This window comes from Dermacentor andersoni, chromosome 9, assembly GCF_023375885.2.
Source record: "Dermacentor andersoni chromosome 9, qqDerAnde1_hic_scaffold, whole genome shotgun sequence".
Classification (NCBI taxonomy): Eukaryota; Metazoa; Arthropoda; class Arachnida; order Ixodida; family Ixodidae; genus Dermacentor; species Dermacentor andersoni.
The window spans coordinates 85,061,017-85,085,211 of NC_092822.1; the positions used below are offsets into that span (position 1 = coordinate 85,061,017).

At 51.4% G+C, this 24,195-nt stretch overlaps 2 protein-coding genes across 8 annotated transcripts in view; one reads left to right on the plus strand and one right to left on the minus strand.

The window, feature by feature from the left end:
* LOC140213109 (uncharacterized) overlaps positions 1-24,195 on the minus strand; it is a 292,692-nt gene that overhangs the window by 195,535 nt on the left and 72,962 nt on the right. For 4 of the 5 annotated variants that reach the window (XM_072284240.1, XM_072284241.1, XM_072284243.1 and 1 more), the window contains exons 4-6: positions 23,758-23,985; positions 20,769-20,819; positions 7,948-8,016 (exon numbers count right to left, since the gene is read on the minus strand). In XM_072284240.1, the coding sequence (XP_072140341.1) occupies positions 7,961-8,016; positions 20,769-20,819; positions 23,758-23,985 (335 nt within the window). In that variant the 3' untranslated portion in view covers positions 7,948-7,960. The remainder of the gene's footprint in view (positions 1-7,947; positions 8,017-20,768; positions 20,820-23,757; positions 23,986-24,195) is intronic. The other variant, XR_011890047.1, reaches the window with a different exon arrangement.
* Positions 1-24,195, plus strand: part of LOC126528334 (cell adhesion molecule Dscam1-like) — a 124,250-nt gene that overhangs the window by 31,541 nt on the left and 68,514 nt on the right. The window contains exon 1 of one of the 3 annotated variants that reach the window (XM_055069271.1): positions 23,993-24,066. The exons of the other annotated variants lie outside the window; for them this stretch is intronic. Coding sequence (XP_054925246.1) covers positions 23,994-24,066 — 73 coding nt within the window. The 5' untranslated portion in view covers position 23,993. Of the gene's footprint in view, positions 1-23,992; positions 24,067-24,195 lie in introns of those variants that run through there. 3 annotated transcript variants of the gene reach the window in all.

Consider the following 24,195-nt stretch of genomic DNA (forward strand, 5'->3'; position numbering starts at 1 on the left):
CATCTTTTTAGTTTCTAGCCAGCCCCCGCCCCGCCACTCGGGCTAATCGCCTGCATTTCCCTTCGTAAGTTGCTACGGAGGTGAAATGTCAGAACGCTCGTTTCGTTTGATTTCAGCACCCGTTGAAAACGTTGCGTTGGTAAAAAAACTTATCCGGAGTCTTTCACAATATGACGACCTTCATAGGGCTGGCTAAGTGTTGCGTGACTTTAACGAACACATGCTCCTTCCGCACTGGAAGATTCGGAGTGTGACCTGTAATCTGTTCGTCTGTAATATGTCTCTAACCAGATCGAATGTCCAAAATGTCCATCGAGTCACGTGACCGGCTTGAACATTCAGCTCAGAGGTCATTGCTGCTCATTCAGGACATTCAGGCTCGTTGCAGATTCGAGCCGCAAGCGCCACTGGAATGGTTGCTACTGACGTGAGGAGACTGTCGCGCTCCTGCTGCGCCTCACGGTGCTTCTGTCCTCGAAGCGACGTTCAGTCTTTTCCTCAGGAATCAGCCTGTAAGAACGACTCAAGTCCAGACCATTCTCGCGGATGGAAATCCACGGAACCATGACCGTACCCGTCGATAGCGCTGCTACAGTACGCGTACACCGACCGGAATGACCGTCTGTAGATATACTACGCCATGACATTTTCTGAGCGAGCAGTGTTCACCCCCACCCCCATTTCCTTCCTTCTTTTCCCTGGACAGGGTAGCAAACGTGGTGCCCGTCTGGCCGACTTTCCCATCTCTGCCTTCCGCCGCTCTTTCAAGCGCGCAGAACGCTTTCAAATCAGTTCTCGCCCTTGGGAACACGCAGGCCGTATCAGCTCAACGTTACGGCGGCATTTCATGCAAGATAAGAAGTGTTCACCCTACAGTGTGCACCCTTCCACCGACACTCTTTGCACAGGCACGTCCGTTCATCACGGTACGTTCGTTCGAAACGAAATCCATCTTCGGCACGAGCCTCGTACGTTCCCTTTATCTCCACGGTGTGGCGCTAGCTGTCCGCACAGAAGTTCAAATGACGTTCGCCGTGCGGCAGGCGAGAAGACTCCGCCCGCATTCGACGGAGGAGCGCCGACTTGCCTCTCGGGCTGCTCGATTTCCACGCGGCAACCATGGAGCTCCGCGTACCAACTTCACTCCTCGTGATCGTCGTTGTCACTGTTGCAACACGCGGGAGAGCGGAACTCGCAGGTGAGTGTTGCCCGGAAATACGTCAGCGGAGTGCAGCGATTTTTCCGACGCAGAACTCATTTTACTGCGACAGCAGCAGGCACTCACAGCGGGCGCCGCCATCATATTTGGACATCTTTGCGATGCAGAGAAAAGTCATCTTCGTAGCTGAAGCGGCAAGGAGGAGGAAACGCAAGTGTGAAATGCACAGGACGGGACCAGGATGAGTGCCTATGCATTTCGCATTTGTGTTTGCCGTATTTTCCTGAAAACTACGTGCCCATAATGCCAAATGCCCAAATACCACATGCCGAAAAGCTTTCGGTGACGTAATCTTGTTCGATACACTGTGCTTTAGCGATCTTTAAAATACAAGCACAAACGCCGCCTGCCTCAGAGTTGCGAGTGCAGCACAAAACCCCGCAGAAGTTCAAAGGTTGCGCGTTCAAAGACTATCCAACGAGATAGCTCGCTCCATAGTCAGCACGTCGGGCTACCATCTTGCCATTGCCTCAGGGGTACAAGTTCTATAACGCACGGCGATTTAATGGCGGATCTGCGCATTTTTTTTAGCCATATATTCTGAGGGTGGGAACGAGGAGGATGTCACGGCGTAACGGAAAGGACGGACTCGGCAAACAGAGTTTGCAGCTTTGAACTGCTGTCGCAGTAACAATGCGCAGACGTGCAATGCTGTCTCGAAGAATCCTTCTAGAGGGGTCCATCGAAGCTCCCTTAATAGAGCCACGCTACACTTCTTTCAGTCGAGCCGCCGAGGCTGCAGCCCTTCACGTTTCCGGTCATCAAGCAGGCCTTGAAGAAAGTAACCGTGCACTGCGCCGTCTTCGAAGGAAGCGAACCGCTACAGTTCGCGTGGTTCAAGGACGGGTCGAGGCTCAGTAGCGGCGGCGCCAGGAACCAGGTGAAGCGGCTCTCCGGAACGGTGTCTTCTCTCACGATACCGCAAGTCGGCGCCGAAGACATCGGCAACTACACGTGCACCGTCAGCAACGCTGCCGGCTCGGACAGCGTCACGTCGCCGCTTCTCGTCACAGGTGAGGCAAGCGGCGGCGCGCCTGACGACGACCACCGCCAACTACGGGCGCGGGGGCGTGGCCTCCGAGATAGCTCCGTTGTGTCTTCTGTCACGGTATCCACGTGTGATCTCGGAGGCAACGGCGAGTAGCAGCAAAGCGAGACATGCCAGGAGTTTGAAAAGGTTTGACTGTCAAGTTAATAATAATAATAATAATAATAAGTGATTTTAACTTCGCAAATAAACACGGTAGTGGGTGCTCCGGATTAATCCTAACAACGTGGGGTCCGTCAGCATGTGCTTAAATCTAAGCACGCCAAGCTTTTTGCACGAGAATAGAACCCACTAGTTCGAGCTCAGCAACAGCCACCGTGGCTGCTGAACCACCACGGTGCGTTGACAGTCTAGTGGAGCTTCGATAGTCATGCAAGGCGACAAGTAAAAAGAAAGGCGCCGTCGAGACTGTTTTTTTTTTTTTTTTCTGTAGGGTACTCTCTCGCGCATTTCCACACGACCCATGACGCAACACAAATGCTAGCCGCGTCTGAGCCGATAAGAAAGCGCTCCTCCAACATCGCAGCACGCAGACGCTACGCTCGGCCCGGCGTAGAGTACACTGACCACACAGAAATAAGACAACACGAGAGGATTTCTGGCAAACATCCGCATGCGACGCCTACTCTTGTTTGAAAACCATGCTGGATTTCGCACAACTTCATCATATAACAGCAGCGAAGTTTCAATCGAAACCGCAAGTATCGCGCGACGTGGTATACCTTTTCCATGTCATGGCGATGGATGAGAAGACTGTATCAGTCATCAGAAACCACTGAACAACATCGCGCGCACTTTACACATGTTGGAAAAGTTCCTTCTCTAAAAAGTGGCGGTGGTTCAGTTTGCACTCTGCGTTCTGCCGATTTACTTTGGCGCGCCTGGTGGTCCCACCGCTTCTACTTACGCAGTCTGCCTCCATGGGGCGCCACATGTTCCATGGTGCGCAGTTGTCCGATGTTCTACGCTCACGGCGAGCTATAAAAGCGAGCTTCAGTGCCGCGCGGTCGCGCGAGAGGTCCAGTTTGCACGGACGGCTATTCTGAGTCATGCTGGTGACCATCCTTCTGGCGACGACGACGCTAGCGTCGAACATCGAGGCTGGAGCAGGTAGGCCGACACTTCATCGGGCGTCGAATCGACACAAGCTTACTTCCGGGCCCGGAAGTCATTATGCGTGCACGCGTGAAACCGCCTCTATCGCCCGCAGACCCACCTCGACTTCACCCCTTCGCATTCCCCAAGGATCATCCGCTGGGACAGGCCATCGCCGTCACCTGCATCGCCAGCCAAGGCGCGCAGCCGCTGCATTTCGAGTGGCTCAAAGACGGCCGACCACTGCCGGTTGAGGGACGCAAAGCCATCTCCAAGATGGTCACGGCAACGGTGTCCGTCCTCACCCTGCTCGACGTCGGTGCCGAGGACGTCGGAAACTACACGTGCACCGCCACCAACGCCGCGGGAAGCGACGGCTTTACGGCAGAGCTCGTGGTTGCCGGTGGGTCGCAGCAAAGTTTTACCTTCGCATTTTTTACAGCCGCGGCAGCGTTCTTTCTAGAGAAATGAATGAAAACACACTGCACTTGTTTGGTGATCTCCCATGGGAATAGAATTAAAACGGAACCTCTAGTCTCATGATCATGGTGATGATATGACCTGATAGCGGCTGAGTACACGGGAACTCCTATAAAGGTTTCAATGTCCTCGTGATTATGAAAAAAAAAATCGTAGTTGGTTCAGTCGGCAAAAACATTTCAAGTGCTATAATGCGCGTGGTGATGATACAGAGACAAAACCGTCTTCGAGATATTTGCGCTGTTTCGTGAACTAAGTAGCATATATTTGGCTCCTAGAGCATCTCTCTTTCTCTCTTTCTTTCTCTCCTGTACTGGACCATTTGCACAATTGCACTATTCGACTAAGGCATTCCATGCTGGCCGTGTGACTAACTTCGAGCTGGCGGTTTTTGCCCCTATGTTTCCCTTCTTGTTTTCTTTTTTTATTTTGCATTTTCTTTGTTCTTTATTCTGCTTTTCCTTTTTTCTGCACTCAAGATTGAATTCAAGATGCGCCGTCCAGCGTTGAACAATACTACTATAAGTATTGCCAAAGTTACTGTGTATCCCGCTCAAAACTTCTAGAATGCTCTTTCAAAGATGCCGCCTCACATCAGCGACATAGTTGCTGCTTTAGACTATATGTGGCGCCAGTTGTCTGCATCGGTCGCTGCCTGTACAGCGACCTCAAGCAACGCACCGTATCCGCCACAAGAGAGCACACGCATTGCAGACGCTATAGTCGCCCATTGAAATGGTTCCGTCTACTTTGCTCTGGATTGCTGGATCACTACTCGGGGCGTGCCAGATCCTCGTTACAGCGGCGGCACAAGGTAAATAAAGCTCGGCGAAGAATTGTAGGGAATTAGAGCAGAGAAAAAGTAATTCCTCGACTTTTTCGTACGCATTTGAGCAGAAGCCCCGAAGCTGCAACCCGTGTACATCGCCAAGGATCACCCCCTGCTCGAAACCCTGGTGGTGTCCTGCATCGCCATTCGGGGAAGCCAGCCGCTCAAATTTGCCTGGTTTAAGGACGGCCGTCCCTTGGACGAGGGGACCAGGGCGCTGCCTCGGCAGCTGACGGACACGCTGTCGACCCTTACCATTTCGAAGGTCACCGCTGAAGACGTGGGCAACTACACGTGCCGCGTCTCCAACGCGGTCGGGAGCGACAGCTACAGCGCTGAACTGCTCGTCACAGGTCAGTGCGCCGGGATTGATTGGCTGATTAATCCATTCGTGGCGTTTAACGTCACAAAGCAGCATCTGCTGGGGCTATCACAGGCGCCGTAGTGAATGGCTTCGGATGGGGGTTCTTACCTGAATGCAAGCACACGAGCGTTTCGCATTAAGCGCCATCGGAATGCGGCACCGGGAGTCGTACCCGCAACCTCGTCCTCGGCGGTGGAATGCCGTAACATTCTTTTTACTAAGCCGGCGCGGCGGATAGTACACGCCGCGACCCAGTCAGTCATGTGTAAATGAACGTTCAGTACTTCAGCTTCAATTTTTCAGTTAGTCCTAGTGTCTGTTAACGCAACGAGCGACTACAAAAAATGGCTTTGCTTGAGCTTTCTTCTCGCTGTATTTTCAAAAGGCCACATTGTTTCCGTTTCCTTCTTATGTCTTTTTGTCCGTCGTACTTGGAACGTCCATGTTTCTAACAATTGAGCGTTGCACGGCGCATGCGCGTTGTTGATGGTACGGTGCTATCCGCCCTGTGAGGTGCAGCCCTCTATGTCTTTCTCGTGTTCAAACTGCGCTTCTCACAGCTTAAACCCGGGCCCGCTGACACGTAGCCGTGAAGTGCGACTAACATCGTTTCAACGTCTTCGGACTGCGAAAGAATCATCGCGCTCAGAACTACACAAAGGACGCACTGGTACGGACCAAGTACGGTGCCGACGCGCATAGAGACAAAATATGCCCGTGTTCCATCACTAAACGGCACACCGCGGTCTCACGACAGCAGTAAAAAAAAACGACTAATTTGCAAAGAAAAAAAGCATTCAGAAGGAAAAACATTCGCATACAAAAAGGAGACCAATGTCAAGCATGAAAGCACAGATTCTCACTCGTAGATTTCTGCTGGGAGAATACACTCTGTTTCCAAAAGTTGCCCCGGTGTGGCGCTAGCTGCCCAAGCGTGCGGTGCCGTTTCACCAGACCACGGAGAGGGAACAGAAGTGCCCGTTCTGCCACACGCACCGACGAAGATGCGCAGACTGCTCAGTTCGTCCGACGAGACCATGACCACCACAAGCGCCAAGAACAAGCTGACGACAGCGATCCTCGTTTTCGCAACGCTTCGTTTCACACGAGCGGCGACGCAAGGTATTTACCGAGCAGGCTGAAGCGCCATGCTCGTACTTTTGCACGGTCGTAGCAAGTACTTGCGAGTCCTTGCCGTAAGTTTCGAAGCCACTGCAAGTATGACCGGAGTTCCTGCCAGGCCGTGCTCTGCTTTAGCTGCTCTGAAAATACCGAGGCAAGTTCTGACATTGTTCTTGAAATGATTGTAGAGGGGCAGCAACAGGGAACCGCTCTGAGCAGCGAAAATGTCACAGTAAGCTATAAGCTACCAAAAGTAAACACAGAAACTAAGAAGCGCGATTTTAGCTTATAGTTCTGTCGAAATGCTATTTTGGGTCGAGTACCGCTCAGACGGACGTATGCTGCTAAATTCGAGTAGCCCAGCGACTGCGAGCGCAAGAGGTTAAAAGGGAAAACGTCGAAATGCTTGAGAGTACCGCTAGGTAGCGTCGTCGTCGCACCGCGACGCTGTGCAAGTGGTCGAATAACCGCAGCTCGCGCGGTGAGACTTCAGTACGGCCCGACAGAAACGGTTCCTGTCATTTCACGCAGTGGCCTCGCAACTTTCTGTGCGAACGGTGCCTGCACACACACCACACCACGGGCCGTGGCTGTTTCACGCGCAGATCAACCACGAATCCAACCGTTCGCCTTCCCGCCAAACGTCAACGCCGGCGAGGAGGTTAGCGTCACGTGCGTCGCCGCGCTCGGGCGGAAGCCCCTTCGCTTCGACTGGCAGCACGACGGCAGGGTCCTCGCGAACAACGCAAGGAAGCACTCTCGAGTGGTCGTCGACAACATCGTGACGTTGACCATCGAGCGAGTGACCGCCGAAGACGTCGGAAACTACACCTGCACCGTCACCAACGGGTTCGGCAGCGACAGCGCTACGGCGGCGTTGATAGTGGAAGGTAGGCCGCGCAGTTTCTATATCCGTGGGCGCGATACTGTTCTCTTAGTCAAAGATAGCGCCGTGGGTCCGTCCGTAACTGGCACAAATAGGCTATTGGTGCCCTGGTACAGTACTTGAAATGCGCCGGTTTGAGAGACCGCTCGTAGTGCTCCTGTGCATCCTCCCGCGTACACTCGATGCTCAATCTGTTCCTCTTTCTATTCCCCCCCTTTCCCTTAGCCCGAGTGTAGGGTAGCAAACCGGATACACCTCTGATCGACTTCCCTGCCGCTGCTCTCGTTGCTTTCCCTCTCTCTTCTAATAATGTGGGTCGCTCGAAGTGTCCGTGTTCGATGTAACCATGGATGTAAATCTCGCGAAACCACGCTTGCGTTACGTGTAGTCCAGCTAACGCGAAGAACCATGGACGCTCTTACGAGCAACTAGCAAAGCAGCGCGATCCCTGGTGAGGTTTCGCTTTCCAAACCTGTACGACCGACCCAGTCAATGCCAGGAGCCGCCAAACTCTATGTGCAGCAAAGTTGAACCGTTTTCCTCGGTGCTACCACGTCGCGAATTACAAGAAAAGAAGTGCAGTATGCTTACCTGACTAACAAGGCTACCAATGCGTATAGATGTATTGATGAACGATTAGGCCCAACAACAAAACTAAATCTAAGAACAAACAACAAAACCCCCTTTATGCTGAAACACAACACAGAAAAAGAAGCTGTCAGGCATCATAAGAAGAAAATCTGGTGTACTTATTGCTATCCGGTATAAAAAGAAAAGGAAAAGTCAGGACATTTGGCCGTCCGGACTGTGTCAAGTTGGGACTGTCCCGCTAATTTCGGGAACGCTGGCCACCCTAGGGCCAATGCATTTGATGAAGCCTAGAAGTGCGACATGGGCCACTTACATGAAGTCAGCCGCTAATGAGGCGTCGTTGGTAACTCCTGTCGCTCGTCGCTCAAGTAACCACGCCAACCTGTAAGGGCAATCAATCGAGTCTAATGAATACAAAGCTATACGATTTCAAAAGCAAATTAAATGCGCGAAAATTTCGTACTGTTGTTACCTTTAATAGAAAATGGCAAAATTTCGAAGAAAAGCACTCCAGTCGTTCACTGTAGCCCAAGAAAAAAAAATTGTTCGCGTTCTCCAAGAAAACTGCTCTAGGTCAGAACGCTTACGTTGCTCGCAAGATTTTACTTTATTGCTTCTTAAGCAAGTATAAAGAAAAAGAAGCCGAAGCGAAGCCCACTGCAGTGAAACCTCTTGTTAATGCATGCCTAAAACTAGTGCTCTATAAGACACCAATACAAAAAAAAAAACATTGCACATACAGCAACGTATCGTTTACACTGCGCCGAGTTTAATTCCTTTTGAAGCGTGATACTGTTTGAAGCACGGGATTCTTAAGAGTAATGCTAGTAGTGTTTTTGATACACTATAGGGCGAGTTTCAAGCTGTGGATTAGTCAGCAATAAAATTACTGACTGATTAGTTAAGTACTGTAATGAGGAATTTCTAAACCACATTTTTTTTTATGAAGTGGATGTGGGTGGGAGTATAATCTCTATGACCATATGTAGAGGGGAACTTTTAATTTTCCTTTATGTGGAATGACGCTTGGGCTTCGTTGGGTTAAGTAATGTCTGAGTCTTTTGGAGGCCGTTTATTTATTTATTTCTTTATGTTATTTTATTTACTTTATTTTACATAACTGCCGGCAGCAACATCGTGCTGAATGCACAAGTTACGCTGAATAACACTGACGAACGCGCAAAAGGCGGCAGAGACGGTAACACCGCTACACTAGTCGTACATGGCAACTGTCTATTTAGAGAGAAAACAGCAAGCGTAGAGGTGTGGAGGCTAACGGTACAAATATGTTTTGCTAACGAGTGCAAGGAAATGGACTATAGGTATGAAAAAGTGAAGAAAGTGTAGGAAGGAAGGGAGTCACATCGGAGCGCCGTCACAGCGCAAGACAATTCGCAGTAACAACCTTCATGCGGCTGTGTTTGTACGTTTCACACTTCGACTGACGATGATGCCAGGATGAGCGTCTTCAGGTCCATAGACAACCGCATCACGGTATCTTTCCGCGGTGCGAAACCACAAAGCATCGGACACTTAAACCACCGTTTCACCGGATGAAAAATACACGAAAGATAGCTAACGGTCTAGAAAGACACGCTGAATACAGGATGGAAGATAACCATCACGTGTAACTGTGTCGTACAGGAGGGAGTTGGCGTTTGTGACGTCAACAACGCAAGTAAAGAAAATGCCATGTACTTGACATTTTCGAACACCGTTTCGCTCACTGCCCTCGGTGTGGCGCTAGTTGTCCAGCTGCTCGCTTATACCGCCGTTTCGCTGTTCCCAACGCTCGTCGCTTCAGTCGACCACAGATCGCACGGTTAGCTTGTCGCTCCACGCGCTGTACAACACAGTGACGCGATCCATTCGATATGGCTTACCAGCCTGGCCTACCGTTGCTGCTTTTCGGAGCGCAATTCCTTGTCCTCTGCAAGAGCGCCGATACCGGTAAGCCCGTTCAAACTGCCTCTCGGTGGTCTGCGCACCGCGATCGTCAAAACAACGCGCTCTCTAACACCAGATTGTGTTTCCCTCCAGAACGGCCTCTAATCATGCCCTTTTCGTTCCCGGAGAATGCTGTGCTCGGACAGAAAACCACGGTCACGTGCGTCGTCTCGAGCGGCGCGGGTCCCTTTCACTTCGCGTGGATGCACGACGCTATGCGAGTCGACAGCAGCCACAGGAGGCACGTCAAGATATTCTCGGAGAACGTGGCCGCACTGACCGTCGAAGCCATCGCAGCTGAGGACGTTGGCAACTACACGTGCACCGTGTCGAACGCCGCAGGCAGCGCGAGCTACACAGCTGCTCTCCGTGTAGAAGGTGAGAGTACTGCAAAGAAAATGCCCTCTACACGTGCGATGAATAATTAATTAGTAGCCCATAACGAAGCGCGGGCATGTTGAAATTGCCAATATATACGTCGGCGCGGTCGGCTTGTGGTAGTGCTTGCGGGAAACCGTTACTGCAGCACTTGTCGCGCGTAGTGCCCCGTTTTGACGAAGCTTTCATTTGCCTTGCCTCACGAGTGCGATACATTCTTTTAAAGATCCCGCGCGTCCGAAAGGATGCGCGCCTTATCACAAACTTGACCTGCGCTAACATTACCCACTATACGTTTCACTGTCAAAATCTACGTCACTGGCGCTACCTGCAGCTGCTCAAGCGCAACCAAGCTCTTTCCGACGGCGAGCCCGTTTAAGTTTCGTGTGATCCCCGCTGGGAGGCGCCACTAGTCCGCGATGTGCAGTCGAATGCGTTTTTTTATGGGTGAACGACAGACAACGTTCCCGCCGTGGCTTTCAGTGTCTCGAGTCGCATCGAAGCGTGAGGCCGACGCGGCACTTCGTCTCGGCAAGACTCGCAAAGCTACGATTAGTATCACACAGGGTTTCGTCATGAACGCCGAAACCGGCCTTTGGATCTTTTGTCGACTTCCAGCGTTCCTCATTTGCGCTGTGTACGTGGCGGGCGCCTACGGAAACAAGTGTAAGTCGCCCCACGATTCCTACGGTTCGGTCTCTTTCGCTCAGGCCCGCCCTGGGTTGCCTTTTGGTGAAAAATCCCCCCCGCTCGTTTCAGCAGCGCCGCCGATGCTCATGCCCATCTCCCTAGCCGACAATATTGTCCTGGGAGAGAAGATCCTGCTCACTTGCGCCGTGACGCGGGGCACGGCACCGTTCGACATTCGCTGGACCCACGAGGGCAGGCCCGTTACGAACACGAAGAACAAGTACGCCGCTCCCTTGACGGGCAGCATCGCGACCCTGACCATCGAAAGGGTGGCGGCCGAGGACGTTGGAAACTACACGTGCTCCGCCAGCAACGACGTTGGCAGGGACACAGTTACAGCGACGCTGATGGTAGAAGGTAGGGGTTCAAAGAAGTCAATATACTGTGAGCTTCCGTGCGATGTTTTCTGCTTTTCACACAGCAGTCACTCCTGGTTGGAGCGACTTTCTCGAGGAATAAGAGAGAGTTTGGCTGTTGCATTTCGGTGGCGTCAAAGTTACAACGGCATGAGCTGTGACAGCGATGCACATACTGACGAACGTGTGCGACACATTGTCAGCTGATTGTACACAGAAAACACGAGAAATGACTATGCTTTCCTTTGTGACAAAAGAATGGCTTTCCTTTTTTTTTTTTTAGTTAGGGTTCTGGGGTTTTACGCGACAAAACCACGATGTCATATTGAAGCACGCCGCAGTGAGAATATTACAGATTAATTTTGACGAGGTGGTTTTCATTTATTAATGTGCTCCGAAATTTAAGTACACGAACGATTTTGCATTCATCCCCACATCGAGATGCGACTGCCGTGGCCAGGATCGTACCCGCGACCTCGAGCTTAGCAGCGCAACGCCATAGCCACTGGGTTACTGCTGCGGGTAACCGGTTTTCCAGAAAGAGTGAGAGAGAGGGTGCGGATGGGGGAGTGAGAGAAACATAGAGAAGACATAAGTCTAGCTCATTCACACGCAGTAAGCAAGGTGCTGCGGGAACTCAAGTCTGTCGGCTTTATGTACTACAGAACAGCCCAACTGTAGCAGCTAGGGGAAAGGGGATGCTTTGGCAACCTGCGGTAAAGTCTGCGCGATATTGAAAGTTTTCAGCTTCCAAGATTATAATAGCAGAAAGCTGCAACTTACAGGGACGTTCGGAAATAGTAACATGTTTGCCGTCTGCCAGCGTCACTTTTCCCTGCTAGCGAGTCGAGTCGTTCCTTGACATCCCGCTTTTTCGATTTCGTTGCCCTATATTCCACGGTGTGGCGCTAGCTGTCCAGGCCAGGATACGAAAGCAGCACTTGCCCTTCTTCGCCGCATTGTGTTGCGTCTGCAAAACCACAGCGCGGCTATCGCATTGGACTGCGCACAGTTTTTGGTGCACAGGTCTCTGGCTGCCGCACAGCTCCTTTTCTGCCGTCATGCATCTTCTCCTGTTGCATTTAATGCGAGTGACGGCGTTCCTCCTCGTGACTCCGGCTTCGTGCAAAACTGGCGGTAAGGCCGCTTTTATTACGGGGTTAAGGAAGACCAGTAGAGTCTTCCCGTGTTTCCATACATCACCAGCCAGGTGTTTGCGGATGTTGCGCGTTTCAGAGGCTCCCCAGATTCAACCGTTCGCTTTTCCGAAGGACCCTCGGGCCAACTCCAAGATGGTCATCTCTTGTAACGCCCACGTAGGCACGGAGCCTGTCGCTTTCGTCTGGCTTAAGGACGGCCAAGAACTGCGCTCCAGGACTAAGGTCAAGCAGAAGATGGTTAGCGAAACTGTGAGCATGCTGACCATACCGGAAGTGTCTTCGGAGGACATCGGTAACTACACCTGCGAAGCAACGAACCACTTCGGCCGAGACACATTCACGGCGGCACTAGTGCTAACAGGTCAGTTCAGAATATGGGACTTTTGGGAAAGTTTCTGCATTCCTACATTCTTCTATGCGAAACGTTAACTGGTCCCGGGACGACTGGAGGCACGCATACACAGCTAAGCTGAATTAGCTTTCATTGTGGAGACATTGCTTCTAATCACGTGGCGACGGCAATAATTTCGCTGTCTTTTGTAACGCGAAGTCCTGCCTCTCACAAATCCCCAAATTTTGGCGACTTCAGCCGAGTAAGATGGTTGTTAATAGCATCACGTTGCCCTCATGTCTTTTTCGCCCATTTTAATGTCTTTACATCTGCTGTGCGACTGTGTGTTTTAATGTAATAACAGAAATTATCGTTCATGGCGTATACATCGCCTGTGACTAGTTTCGGTTCTCTTCAGCACAGCTCGCGCTGATCATACAGCGCACACTCCGAAGGTGCAGCTTTAAAGCTCTAGGATTGTATTTCCTACCACGTCTATGCGCTGAATTTTGAAATAAAGATGTTCTAAATATACTCAAAGGTGAAGAATATGGAAAACTGAAACAAGAAATGGCGCTGTATCACGCTCCTTACATGGACGTTCGCGGTTTGAAAACCGTCGCACGCTCGACGTCGTTTGTAAGTCATCCGCTGAGTGGCGCTAGCTTCCCGTGGGAGGAAAATATGGCTTGCCAGGTTGTGTTGCAGTCGTGCTCATCATTTAGTTGCGGCTGCTCAGGGCCGCAGGTCGAGCCCTCTCGTTTATCTGTTCTCCGAATACTTTTGATTTCCTTTCAACCTCGAGTTTGAGTTCATCAGCCGTTACCTTCATGGCGCCGATATATCCTGCCTTCATGTTCCTGGCTACAACCTGCGTAGTCACAACTTCCAGCCGTTCCTTTGGTAAGTTGACAATCCCTTTACCTCAACAATTGAGGTAAAAACTCCGAGAAAGTGCAAAAGCTCCGCGTCTACAATTGCACTACTGTACGCGAAGCATTCATTATAAGTGTTACTTCATTGTTTGGAAGCCATTTCCTCGTGCCATCTCACCACCCATATTTGCAGAATCGCCAAAGATACAGCCGTTTTCTTTTCCGAAGAACCACCCGGTTGGAAAAGACGTGACAGCGACCTGCTTCGCAACAGAGGGTTTGGTGCCGCTGTCGTTCGAGTGGCTCAAGGATGGAAAAAAGTTAGACAGTGGCTCAAAGTTCGCCGTAAGGAATCCACTCGACAAGATGTCTACGCTTATCATACACAAAGTCTCGGGAGCTGACATCGGCAACTACACCTGTCGGGTGTCAAACGAGGCCGGAAACGACGTGTTCACCGCAAGTCTCGTTGTCACTGGTGGGTCACATTCACTCATCTACATCTGGCGCTTTGTGTCCCAAAAAAGGCGAAACTAAAGTTCGAACTACCGCAGTTTCGAAGACGTCCTGTTGCCTGCGTGCACACGCACCGATATTTGCGCCAAGTTGGTTTGCCGAATGTTCTCTTGCTTTCTGTCTCTTCTGTAGATGAAGATCTGTGTTAAGCTGCACAGCTTAGGAATTTCGAATTGCTGTGCGCACCCGGCATCTCTTCGTGCGAGTCAAAGTACCTTTGCTTTCCGCTGTCACAAATGCTCCCGACATTATATGAAGATAGACGTGATGATATGAGGCGCACAGCGGCACGTGCAACGTCTGCGGTGCTCGTTCTTTTATGCATTAACCGTACAACTATGCTTAATATCACAATTCGGGTTGATCCGTCTAAGCTGCAACATGCTCTCTGCTCCTAGCGCAAGTCTAGGAAATCGGCCAATAGTCGGTTGCATTTTCAATAACTTAGTAACTTGGAAACGACGCAAGAGTACGAACAGCTTAAGCACAGATGAGAGCCCTCTGTGTTGTTGTTTTCTTTTCTTCTGTTCCATTTTTCCTATCTTCACAGAGGCATGCTACGGTGCACGTTTCCCGGCGAGTTTCTAATTCTTGGCGCGAACACGTTGTTTGAGTTCAACCACTATATAACTTCACAATTTACTATACTTTATCGGAAACGGTCAAAGAATACCTCAGTTTTATATTATTCTGCAGGCCACAATGCCAAAGGTTAGTTGTAGACCGTGCTCTAATACAAGTCAACGGTTGTAAGTACCTAGTGCACTGGATACTTCGTGTTGTGTAGTATCAATGCTTGAGAAAGCGAAATAAGGTCAATACTACAAGTCAGTTATAGATCCTCCGTACATGCACACGTCACAGACACGGATGGATGAAACGCCAATGCGGGCCGCTGCACATCACGTCATGACTGGATGGATGGGACGGATAGATGGATGTTATGAGCGTCCCCTTTGGAACGGGGCGGTGGGTTGCGCCACCAAGCCTGTAAACCAAGCCTGGGTTGCGCCACCTACCAGCCTGTAAACCTACAACGCCCTCCTTCGGTTGACAGCGACAGTTGAGTCCACGCTACCGCCACTCTGCGCGAACAACACACACACACACACGAGGAATGTACTAGTTCAATATATCACCACCAAGTGGCGCTAGTTGTCCACGCCGAACCAAGATCCCGAGCTTACGACGACGCTGCAAGACGTGCTGACGGCAGTGTACGCCAGGCGGCTCACGTCAAAGCATCGGGCTCAGCGTCTGCTCAAGCAAGGCAATGGCTCGCTACGTTTTCACTACCTGCGTCGCAGCCATCCTCGCAGTATTCGCTTGCATGTGCCACGGACAGTCAGGTGAGACTGCTGCGAGTCAATGTGCGACGTTTCCCGCAGAAGAAAGTGGCCGGTAAGCCTAACAGCGGTATACGCTCTTCGTTCCAGTCGAACCGCCCAAGGTACAGCCGTTCAGTTTTCCCTCGACCAAGGCGATGCCGAAGAAAGTCATCGTACACTGTGCCGTGCTTGAGGGCACGGAGCCGCTTAAATTTGTCTGGACGAAGGACGGGCTGCCGGTGGAGAACGGCCACAGGCTCCACGTAAAGCAGCATTCGGAGACGCTGTCATCGTTGACCATCACGGATGTTGGAGCCGAGGACATCGGCAACTACACGTGCACCGTCAGTAACGTCGCCGGATCGGACAGTGCGACTTCGAAGCTGCTAGTCAAGGGTGAGGCAATCTGGGATCAAAGCTTCGCTGCACTTGATTTTTCAGGGAGCAACGCCAGTGTCACAGTTGAACGAGACGAATGTGCGCAGCATTTACAGGGGCCGCCGTTGTGCTTTATTTCAAAACTTCACAGAACGAAATATCCGTAATAGTTCGCGCTATAAGAAGTTTCACTCAGTTCCATAGTTTTGTTTATTGTCGTTCAATGTGAGCAACATAGCACCTTAGGAATAACAGGGGTTATCGTGCAGAGAGTTTTTTTTTTTTTTTTTTTAATATACGGCTAAGGGCGTCATGGCTTGTGCACGATTCTGGAAAGAAAAAAAATTACTGTGAAATCTACCACTGCCATATTACACGCAACCTGTTATCACGTCTTTTCTATTATTAGTATTAGACTGTGTTCACACATACTGTTGAAACAGCCCCACTGCCGATGTTGTTTTTTCCCGTCAGCCTGTCTTGCACATCAGATGAGAGCTATACAAACAGCTTCCATTTTTCGGCATCACCTGTCGCTTCGAACATTTTACACTTCCCAGTTGCATTTGGTTAATCTACTTCCACTCTACTTCTGCAAAAAAAAAAAGATGAAGAAGCGGGGATTCATTCACTCTATTACTGCGGATTCTGCAGCAACTATAGAGAGCGAGGACAACACAGATAACCTGCGTCAAACCACCCGTTTTCAAAGTTGGCTCGCTGTCGTTTCCACTTCTCAGTTTGTTCCATAGTTGTCGGATCTCCCCATATGTGGCGCCACGAGCCTCAGCTTCCGGATATCTTTGGAGTGATTCCTGCAGGGTTCAGCCCTCCTTGGGCCACACAAAAGCTGCGCGGGCGCGATCCTCACTCAGAAAGCTCGCTCTAGGAATCAGCGGGCCAGCCATGTCGGTGCTCGACGTGACGCTAATCGTCATTTTCTTCGAAGCAGCGGTGTCGAGACTACACGTCAAAGCCGGAGCGGGTAGGCACGTCCGATTCTCGAATAACTCGGGTTCGAAGGACCCGGGCATTGCTAACGTTGGATTCCGCGCTCCACCTATAGCGCCCACAGATGCTCCCAGGATCCACCCGTTCAGCTTCCCGAAGGATCACCTGGGAGGACAGACCGTGGCGGTCACGTGCATCGTCAACCACGGCACTCCGCCGTTCAGCTTCGCCTGGTCGAAGGACGGGCGTCCGCTGCAAACGGGACGCGAGAAACCCGTGTCGAAGGTGATCACGGAATCCGTGTCCGTCCTAACGGTGCCCAACGTCGGCGCCGAAGACGTCGGGAACTACACCTGCAGCGCCAGCAACGCCGCCGGGAGCGACGGCTTTACGGCGGAGCTCGTCGTCGCCGGTGGGTCCTGATCAAGCGCTCGTTCTCGGCGTTCCGTTCAATCGTCGAAATGGAAATACAAGGCTCGTCTACTCGTGAAATACTATGCGACTCCGCATATTTAAGAAGTTTCAAGCGACAATGGGCCGCACGGCGTTCCCTTTGATAACCTGCGTCATGCATGCTCACAGGCGATCGAACGGTTCTTGATAGACTGCTTAACACATTATGAAGACGGGTTGCGGGGACTTATAATGTGTTTATCGCTTATTGGTTTGTTGAATTTATCAGCCATTTGCACGCAATGCTTTTCAACATATGCGTTAGCGCGAAACAAAACAGTTAAACGCTCGAAGGTCGCTGAATGGTGCCAATTCCGCTTCAATTTTATTTCATATTACGGAGCACGGTTCCGTATCTTTGATCACACGCGAAATTGACGAAAATTATCACGAGGCACTTCACTTGCGTGCCTTCTGACGGCCAATACTTCGAAGACAAACGTCGCGCAGGAATGTATAGTTCTGACATCGGGCACGACGTGGCGCTAGTTGTCCAGCCACCGGAGGATGCTGAGCTTTTGCTTAAAAAAAGCGTACGGTGTTGGATCGCCCCGCCAAACCTGGCGCGTCGGCCGCAGCAAAACCGGCGACATGTCCCTTCCTCCCGCTTTGCGGTGGATCATTTGCTGGCTACTCGGCACAACCGTGGTCCATTCCACAGCGACGGCACAAGGTAAAACGAACTTTTCTAGCGGATAGTATCCCGCTCATCGGAATTCCGAAGACATAACCACACGCCGCGTGGCTCACTTTCGCGCACCTCACAGAGGCTCCCAGACTGCAGCCGTTTTACTTCCCGAAGGATCAGCCGCTGCTCGAGACCCTCGTGGTGTCCTGCATCGCGATACGGGGTGCGCAGCCGGTGCGGTTCGCCTGGTTCGTGGACGGCCTGCCCGTGGTCGCCGGGGGCCGCGCGGTGCCCCAACAGCTGTCGGCGACGCTCTCGACGCTCACGATTCCCAAAGTGACGGCGCGAGACGTTGGGAACTACACGTGTCGCGCTTCCAACGCGGCCGGCAGCGACAGCTACAGCGCCGAGCTGCTCGTTACAGGTCAGTGGTGGCCTAGCACGTCGGGCACGGTAGTGCCCGTCCGACTTGGGAATCTGCGCTTCTCAAGTAACGAAACAAACTTTGAAGCCTCACGTCAACACGCGCCGAAGTAGAGATTACGTACTTCCCACGTGAGCGGCGAATAGCGCTTCCAACGCACAGGTATAATGGACGCATGATTTTATAGTACACTTTCTTTGGGCTGTATTCACGGAAAACGCACATTCCAAGCGTATCTTACGAAGAATGCATCTTTAGGTGTTTTTTATACGTGCCGCGATGTGGACTGAGGGTAGCGAGGAAGTTGGAATTAGGGTATTAGTAATCAAAACCGACTCCGCAGTTTCGTGTGTGCGTATGTGTGCTCGCGTACCTTTGCGTTTGTGCATACGTTTGTATGTCCGCCCGATACAAACACAGCAAACTAGCAGCGTGTTTCTCTCACAATGTTAATTTGTATTAACTATGCCGTCAGTTCATAAATGTGTACATTTCTGAAGATATGGACACTCACAATGTCGACAAATGATGTTTCTATCAATATCGAAGAAAAAGAAAGAAACGGCCAAGTAAGCTGCTTCATGTTACAGATGGTAGTTTGCTTCAACGCACAATAGTGCGTACCTACCAAAATATGCGACACAACAGTGTTTTTAGCGCACTTGAACTCGTTACGAGAGTACACCTACATTCTGCGCCGCTTCTGGACTTCATTCGAATCTACCTCATCGCGCGCACTGCGCGGCATAGCCTTCGATGCTTGCCGTAACGTGGCGCTAGTTGTCCGTCTCTCCCACACGGGTGCGTCGACGAAGGGAACCTACGGTGCTTCTGCATCGTCCAGTAAACGAAACAGAGCAGTCGAGGCCTGCGAGACTGACGCGCTACTGGCAGCTAGCTATACCCAACCTCCCAACAGTATGGGTTACAAAACAGGGCTGCAAGCGACGGCCGCGTCCCTCATTCTCATCCATCTAGGAGTCATCCACGCGGCGACTACAGGTAAACGGAAGCGCGAACGACGCCTCGTTCTCCACACGTAAGGACATCTAATGCCACGCGATCATTCGGCGCGCAGACGAGCCGCGCATCCAGCCTCTGGCTTTCCCGCCGAGCGTCAGTCTCGGTCAGGAAGTCAGCGTCACCTGCGTCGCCGCGCTGGGACGAAAGCCTTTCCGCTTCGCCTGGAAGCAGGACGGCGAGGCCCTCGAGAACACCGAGAGGAAGCGCTCTCGAGCCGTCGTCGACAACGTGGTCATGATGACCATCGAGCGGGTGACCGCCGCGGACGTCGGCAACTACACCTGCACCGTCACCAACGGGTTCGGCAGCGACAGCGCCACGGCGGCGTTGATAGTGGAAGGTGGGCGCGTTTGTTTCTGGCCATGTGCATGATGGTAAAGTCATTCCCATCCGCGGGTTGGTGCGCCGACAGTAGCCTATAGTTTTCGGTGGTACGTGAGGCGGACGCTGTCGGTGAAGCTGGAATAGGAATTATTTGTCCCGCAATATGTTTGCCACCAATGGCACACTCATTTGAATAGTTTTGCGCTACTACTGCTCATTTGCTCTTATTTCGCTGTAATGTTCTTGTGTTGCCCGCATCAGAGTTTATCTTATGCCCAGCGCTCCGTGTGGAGCACTCTTTACTATTCGCGCTTTGTAATGTCTTTATGTTTCGTTACTCCTGACTCTAAACATTTGTACGCCACCCCAGCTTATGTCTAAAATATTGGACTGCACGAATATGCCAATAATAATAATAATAATAATAATAATAATAATAATAATAATAATAATAATAAATTATTATTAATTATCAACTAATCAAGCTCGCGTAGAAGTACAGAAAAGGAACAGTAAACTGCATTAGTAGAGCAATTTACTACAGAGTACTGAAAAGTTACCTCTTATTGTGAGCAAAGGTTAGGTAAGCCAGGAAAATCGCGAAAGGCGAGCAGCGACGCCCCTTTGAAGCTGCCGCAGTAACTTGCGGTGATTTCATGGACTTAGTTATCGACAAGCAGTTAACTAGGCTGCGGGAGGCGCGATCTAAGAATTAAGTTTTCATGACTGTGGTCAGCATTGAAGCGACTCCAATGCGAGGAAATGCTTTCAAACTCCGACGTCACACTGACGTACCGACGTTGCAATAGGCGATGCCTAATACACACGCTGACTAGCTATGACGTGTTTCCGGCTCCGCAATCACTTTCGGCCTATGCAGTCTGCAAAAGCGTAGCCTTCGAGATCTCTTTCTGTTACTCAGACGCAACGGTGGCCGGGACGTGGCTTTGGACACCACCTATTTGCGCGCGAAATCGATGTGAGTGAAGTTTGGCCTTCATTTTGTTTGGTAGCATAGTCGATAGTTTTCCGCCAAATGAATAAAAATTGAATTTTGAATTAATGGTTCACCCGAGCAAAGTGGGTTGATGTTTGTTTATATTAGTGTTGTCGTAACACTTGTTTTTTCACTCCAGGGATTCAATGGGAGGTAGGTCAAATTAGCAATACCGGTCATGACCGTAATCAAGGAGATGGCGTCGAATCACGTGCTCGTTAGAACCAACGCACTATTGAGAAGAGTGTCCGCTTAACGGTTTATTTATCTCCCGTTTACTTCTGAGCGCGCGCAGAGTGCCTAAACCACTAATCGTATCTTAGATTGCGTAACTATGCAAAATGACCATAAAAAAACAGTCACTAAACTGCTTACCTTTTGTCACTCGCCGAAAGGGTGCGCCGCAGCAGCGGTCTTCGGACATCTCTGCAATAGGAAAGAACATTTTTCTGAGTTAGGCGAGCAGCAGTAGGAATTACTTAAAAGACTGCCGTATACGTCGCGGCATAATTTCTTCAGGAAACTACATCCCCTGTCTGACGTAAAGTTGTAGCATATTCTTTCGCATTTGAAAACGCTAGCCCATTTACGTAAGTACACGTATCTGAATGACAACCACGTAAGCTCTACAGTGAAGACATCTTCCGGCACCGTGGCGTGCCCTGAGAACCAGCGTATTTGTAAACAGACGTGAAGGAAAACACAAAGTGAGAAGGCTGGCGGTAGTGCAAGCCATCCACGCAATGTGGCGCTAGTTGTCCGTGCACTCACATTGCGCTCCGATCGAGGTATACCCGAACGCGCAAACGTCGTCGCACTGAGAAGGGCAGTGAGGACTACGCGTACACCACGGCCGGCCCGAAGGCTCCCTCGTTCACGATGACACTACCCGCGTCCGTTCCACTGGGCTGGGCATTCTTTCTCGCCTGTGTGCTCGTGGATCACGGAACCATTGTGCTAGCCGAAAATCGTACCCACATGCGGGACCTCGGATTCGTTGACCCCCTCTACACGAAAACAACGTCACCGAGTTTAACTCAGAGAGTTCGAAGACACATTCCGGTTGCGCATCCTTCGGTTCCGGAGGTACAGCCATTCGCGTTCTCGAGGAACACCGCCCTGGGCCAGCGGGCCAGCGTTGCCTGCGTGGTGATCGGCGGCCAGGGACCCTTTCGCTTCGAGTGGAGTCACAACAGCCGCCGCGTGAGCAGCAACACGGCCACGAAGTACGCCACGGCGATCACGGCGAACATCGCCACTCTGACGCTGGAGAAGGTTTCGGCCGAAGACCTCGGGAACTACACGTGCACTGTGACCAACGCGCACGGCTCCGACAGCTACACCGCATCGCTGGTCGTCGAAGGTGAGCCTGCAGCTTCGAGTTTCGTCAAGTATAGGCCTTGAAGGGGGATAGTTGGTTGCCGTTCATAGACTTGACTTTTAACCACATGTAGGTCGTAAATTTGCTCCTAGACGTTTTCCCTGTCTTGTCTCTGTTCCGCAAGGAGAAAAAAAAAGCACACACACTGTGCACATCAATCGATGATTTTCGAAAACGAGAGCGAGTGTTTGCAGATAAAGATATGCTTGAATCCCAGAATTCTAGAATACTGTTAAAGCAAGTCAATTTCCGATGTTTCGGCGTCCACCGTTGCTTAACTCATCACGTCACTTGTAGAACAGGTCACAGCAGCTCTAGAACAAAAAAATAATGACGTTTCACTAAAAACGATTTTACTTGATCAGACGGTACTCCCTGAATTCCTTGCATAAACGTATCATGCCACGCAAGCCAAGGATTACCTAAGTAAGGCTTGATGTGTCTTAAGTGAGCGCCCTGAACAAGCGCAACGTGTTCAAAAGCGTCGCGCGCTTCCGTATTGTGCTATTATAGACAGCCGGGTGAAAGATAGTTCCCGCGGTTTCCTCGGAGCGGCGCTAGTCGTCTGGTTGGCAACTTCAGTCGCCACCGTGACGTCACCAGTCGCGCATCGGATGGGAAGTTTGCACTGCACGTAGTGCAAACTAGGGTCGCGACGTGTTTGTGGCGACATGGCGCTCGATCTAGCCTTCCTCTTCATCCTGAGCGCGCAGTTCCTCTTACTTCCTTGCAACAGCGTGGACACCGGTGAGTCATTCCACGCACCTACTACATGCGAGCTCCTTCGCTGTGCCTAGTCGGTGTAGGCTTTGTCCTACCGCAGTCGTCTCTTTCTCCAGGGCGGCCGGCAATCATGCCTTTCTCGTTCCCGGAGAACGTCTTGCTCGGTCAGAAGATCACAGTCATGTGCGCCGTTTCGAGCGGCGTCGGACCCTTCAAATATGTCTGGACGCACGGGCGAACCGCGCTGACCAGCAGTTCGAGGAAGTACGTCAAAGTTCTCGCCGAGAACGTCGCCGCTCTGACCATCGAAGCCGTCGGCGCTGAAGATTTCGGAAACTACACGTGCACGGTGTCCAGCGCCGCGGGAAGTGCCAGCTACGCAGCTGCTCTCTTCGTTGAGGGTAAGAACACGACGCGATTCAACCCGTCAATGCGTGCGCGGTGGCAGCTCCAACGCACGATGTTTGTACGGCAACGTATCATCTGCTGGCGAAGTACACGTCTGGCCCATACGTGTACGCTGAAGTAACGAATGGTTTGCAATGAGCCATGGAAATATTGTTTGGCTTGCTGCGAAGAGCCGTTACCACACTGCGGGACATTTGTATACATAAAACTCAAAAATGATGTTAGCCTCAAGCATTTTACCATTTGCGTTTACATTACGCTTACGGGATGTGATTGTCCAACTTCAGGGCACTGTTGCTGAGGCGGCAGTTGCGAAAGTATACCAAATGGACGAGCAATAGAATCTATGGCAAAGGTCGATGACGCGCAAATAATTTTTTGGCTCGGATGTTTCATTTCCGTGTGCCACCGGCACACAAGACTTCTTTAGCAGTTCAAAAGACTGCCGCCGTTTTCCTGGCGGTAGCGGCTTTCCCTCGTTCGCACTCTTGCCGACACGTGGCGCCACTTGTCCACTGCGAAGGTGAACTGCCAGCGCGATATAAGAGCGAGTTGGATTCTGTGTCCTTGTCCATTAGCATGCTCCAACATCCCAGTGAAAGAACTATGCGTCCTTGCTTCAGCCTTCCTCGCGCGTGAGAGGCACGCGAAGGGTATAAGTTTTCATAATAACGCCCTATAATATAACAAACCATCATGCGCGGATGTCGTCCTCGGAGTGTCCGCCTGCTGCAGTTCTTCACAGCTGCCGCGGTATTCGCAGTGGGAGCCCAAGGAAACAAATGTAAGCAACGCCTGCGCTAACCAACGGCCGGTAATTTCACTCATTCCTCTAGACTCGCAACCACTTACCCTCTTTTGTGCTTGCCTCCTCAGCGCCGCCGGTCATCATGCCAATCTCGTTCGCGAAAGACGTCGCTCTGGGAGACAGGATCGCGCTGACCTGCGCCGTGACGCGGGGCACGGGACCGTTCGACTTTAGCTGGACACACGAAGGCAGGCCCATCGGCGACACGAAGTCCAAGTACACGACACCCGTAACCGGTAGCATAACCACCATGACCATCGAGAAGGTGGAGCCTGGGGACATGGGGAATTACACGTGCACCGTGACCAACGACGTCGGCAAGGACGCTGTGACGGCAACGCTGCTCGTCGAAGGTGAGCCACTCGAAACAAGAGGGCGCGGTCACGTGATTGGACGCATTGCAAGTCTAGCAGTCTTTTCGGACGGTGACGACCAGCCACCGTTTTAAGCGCCATTTTGCTTTTCCTGCGGTGGGTCCTGGA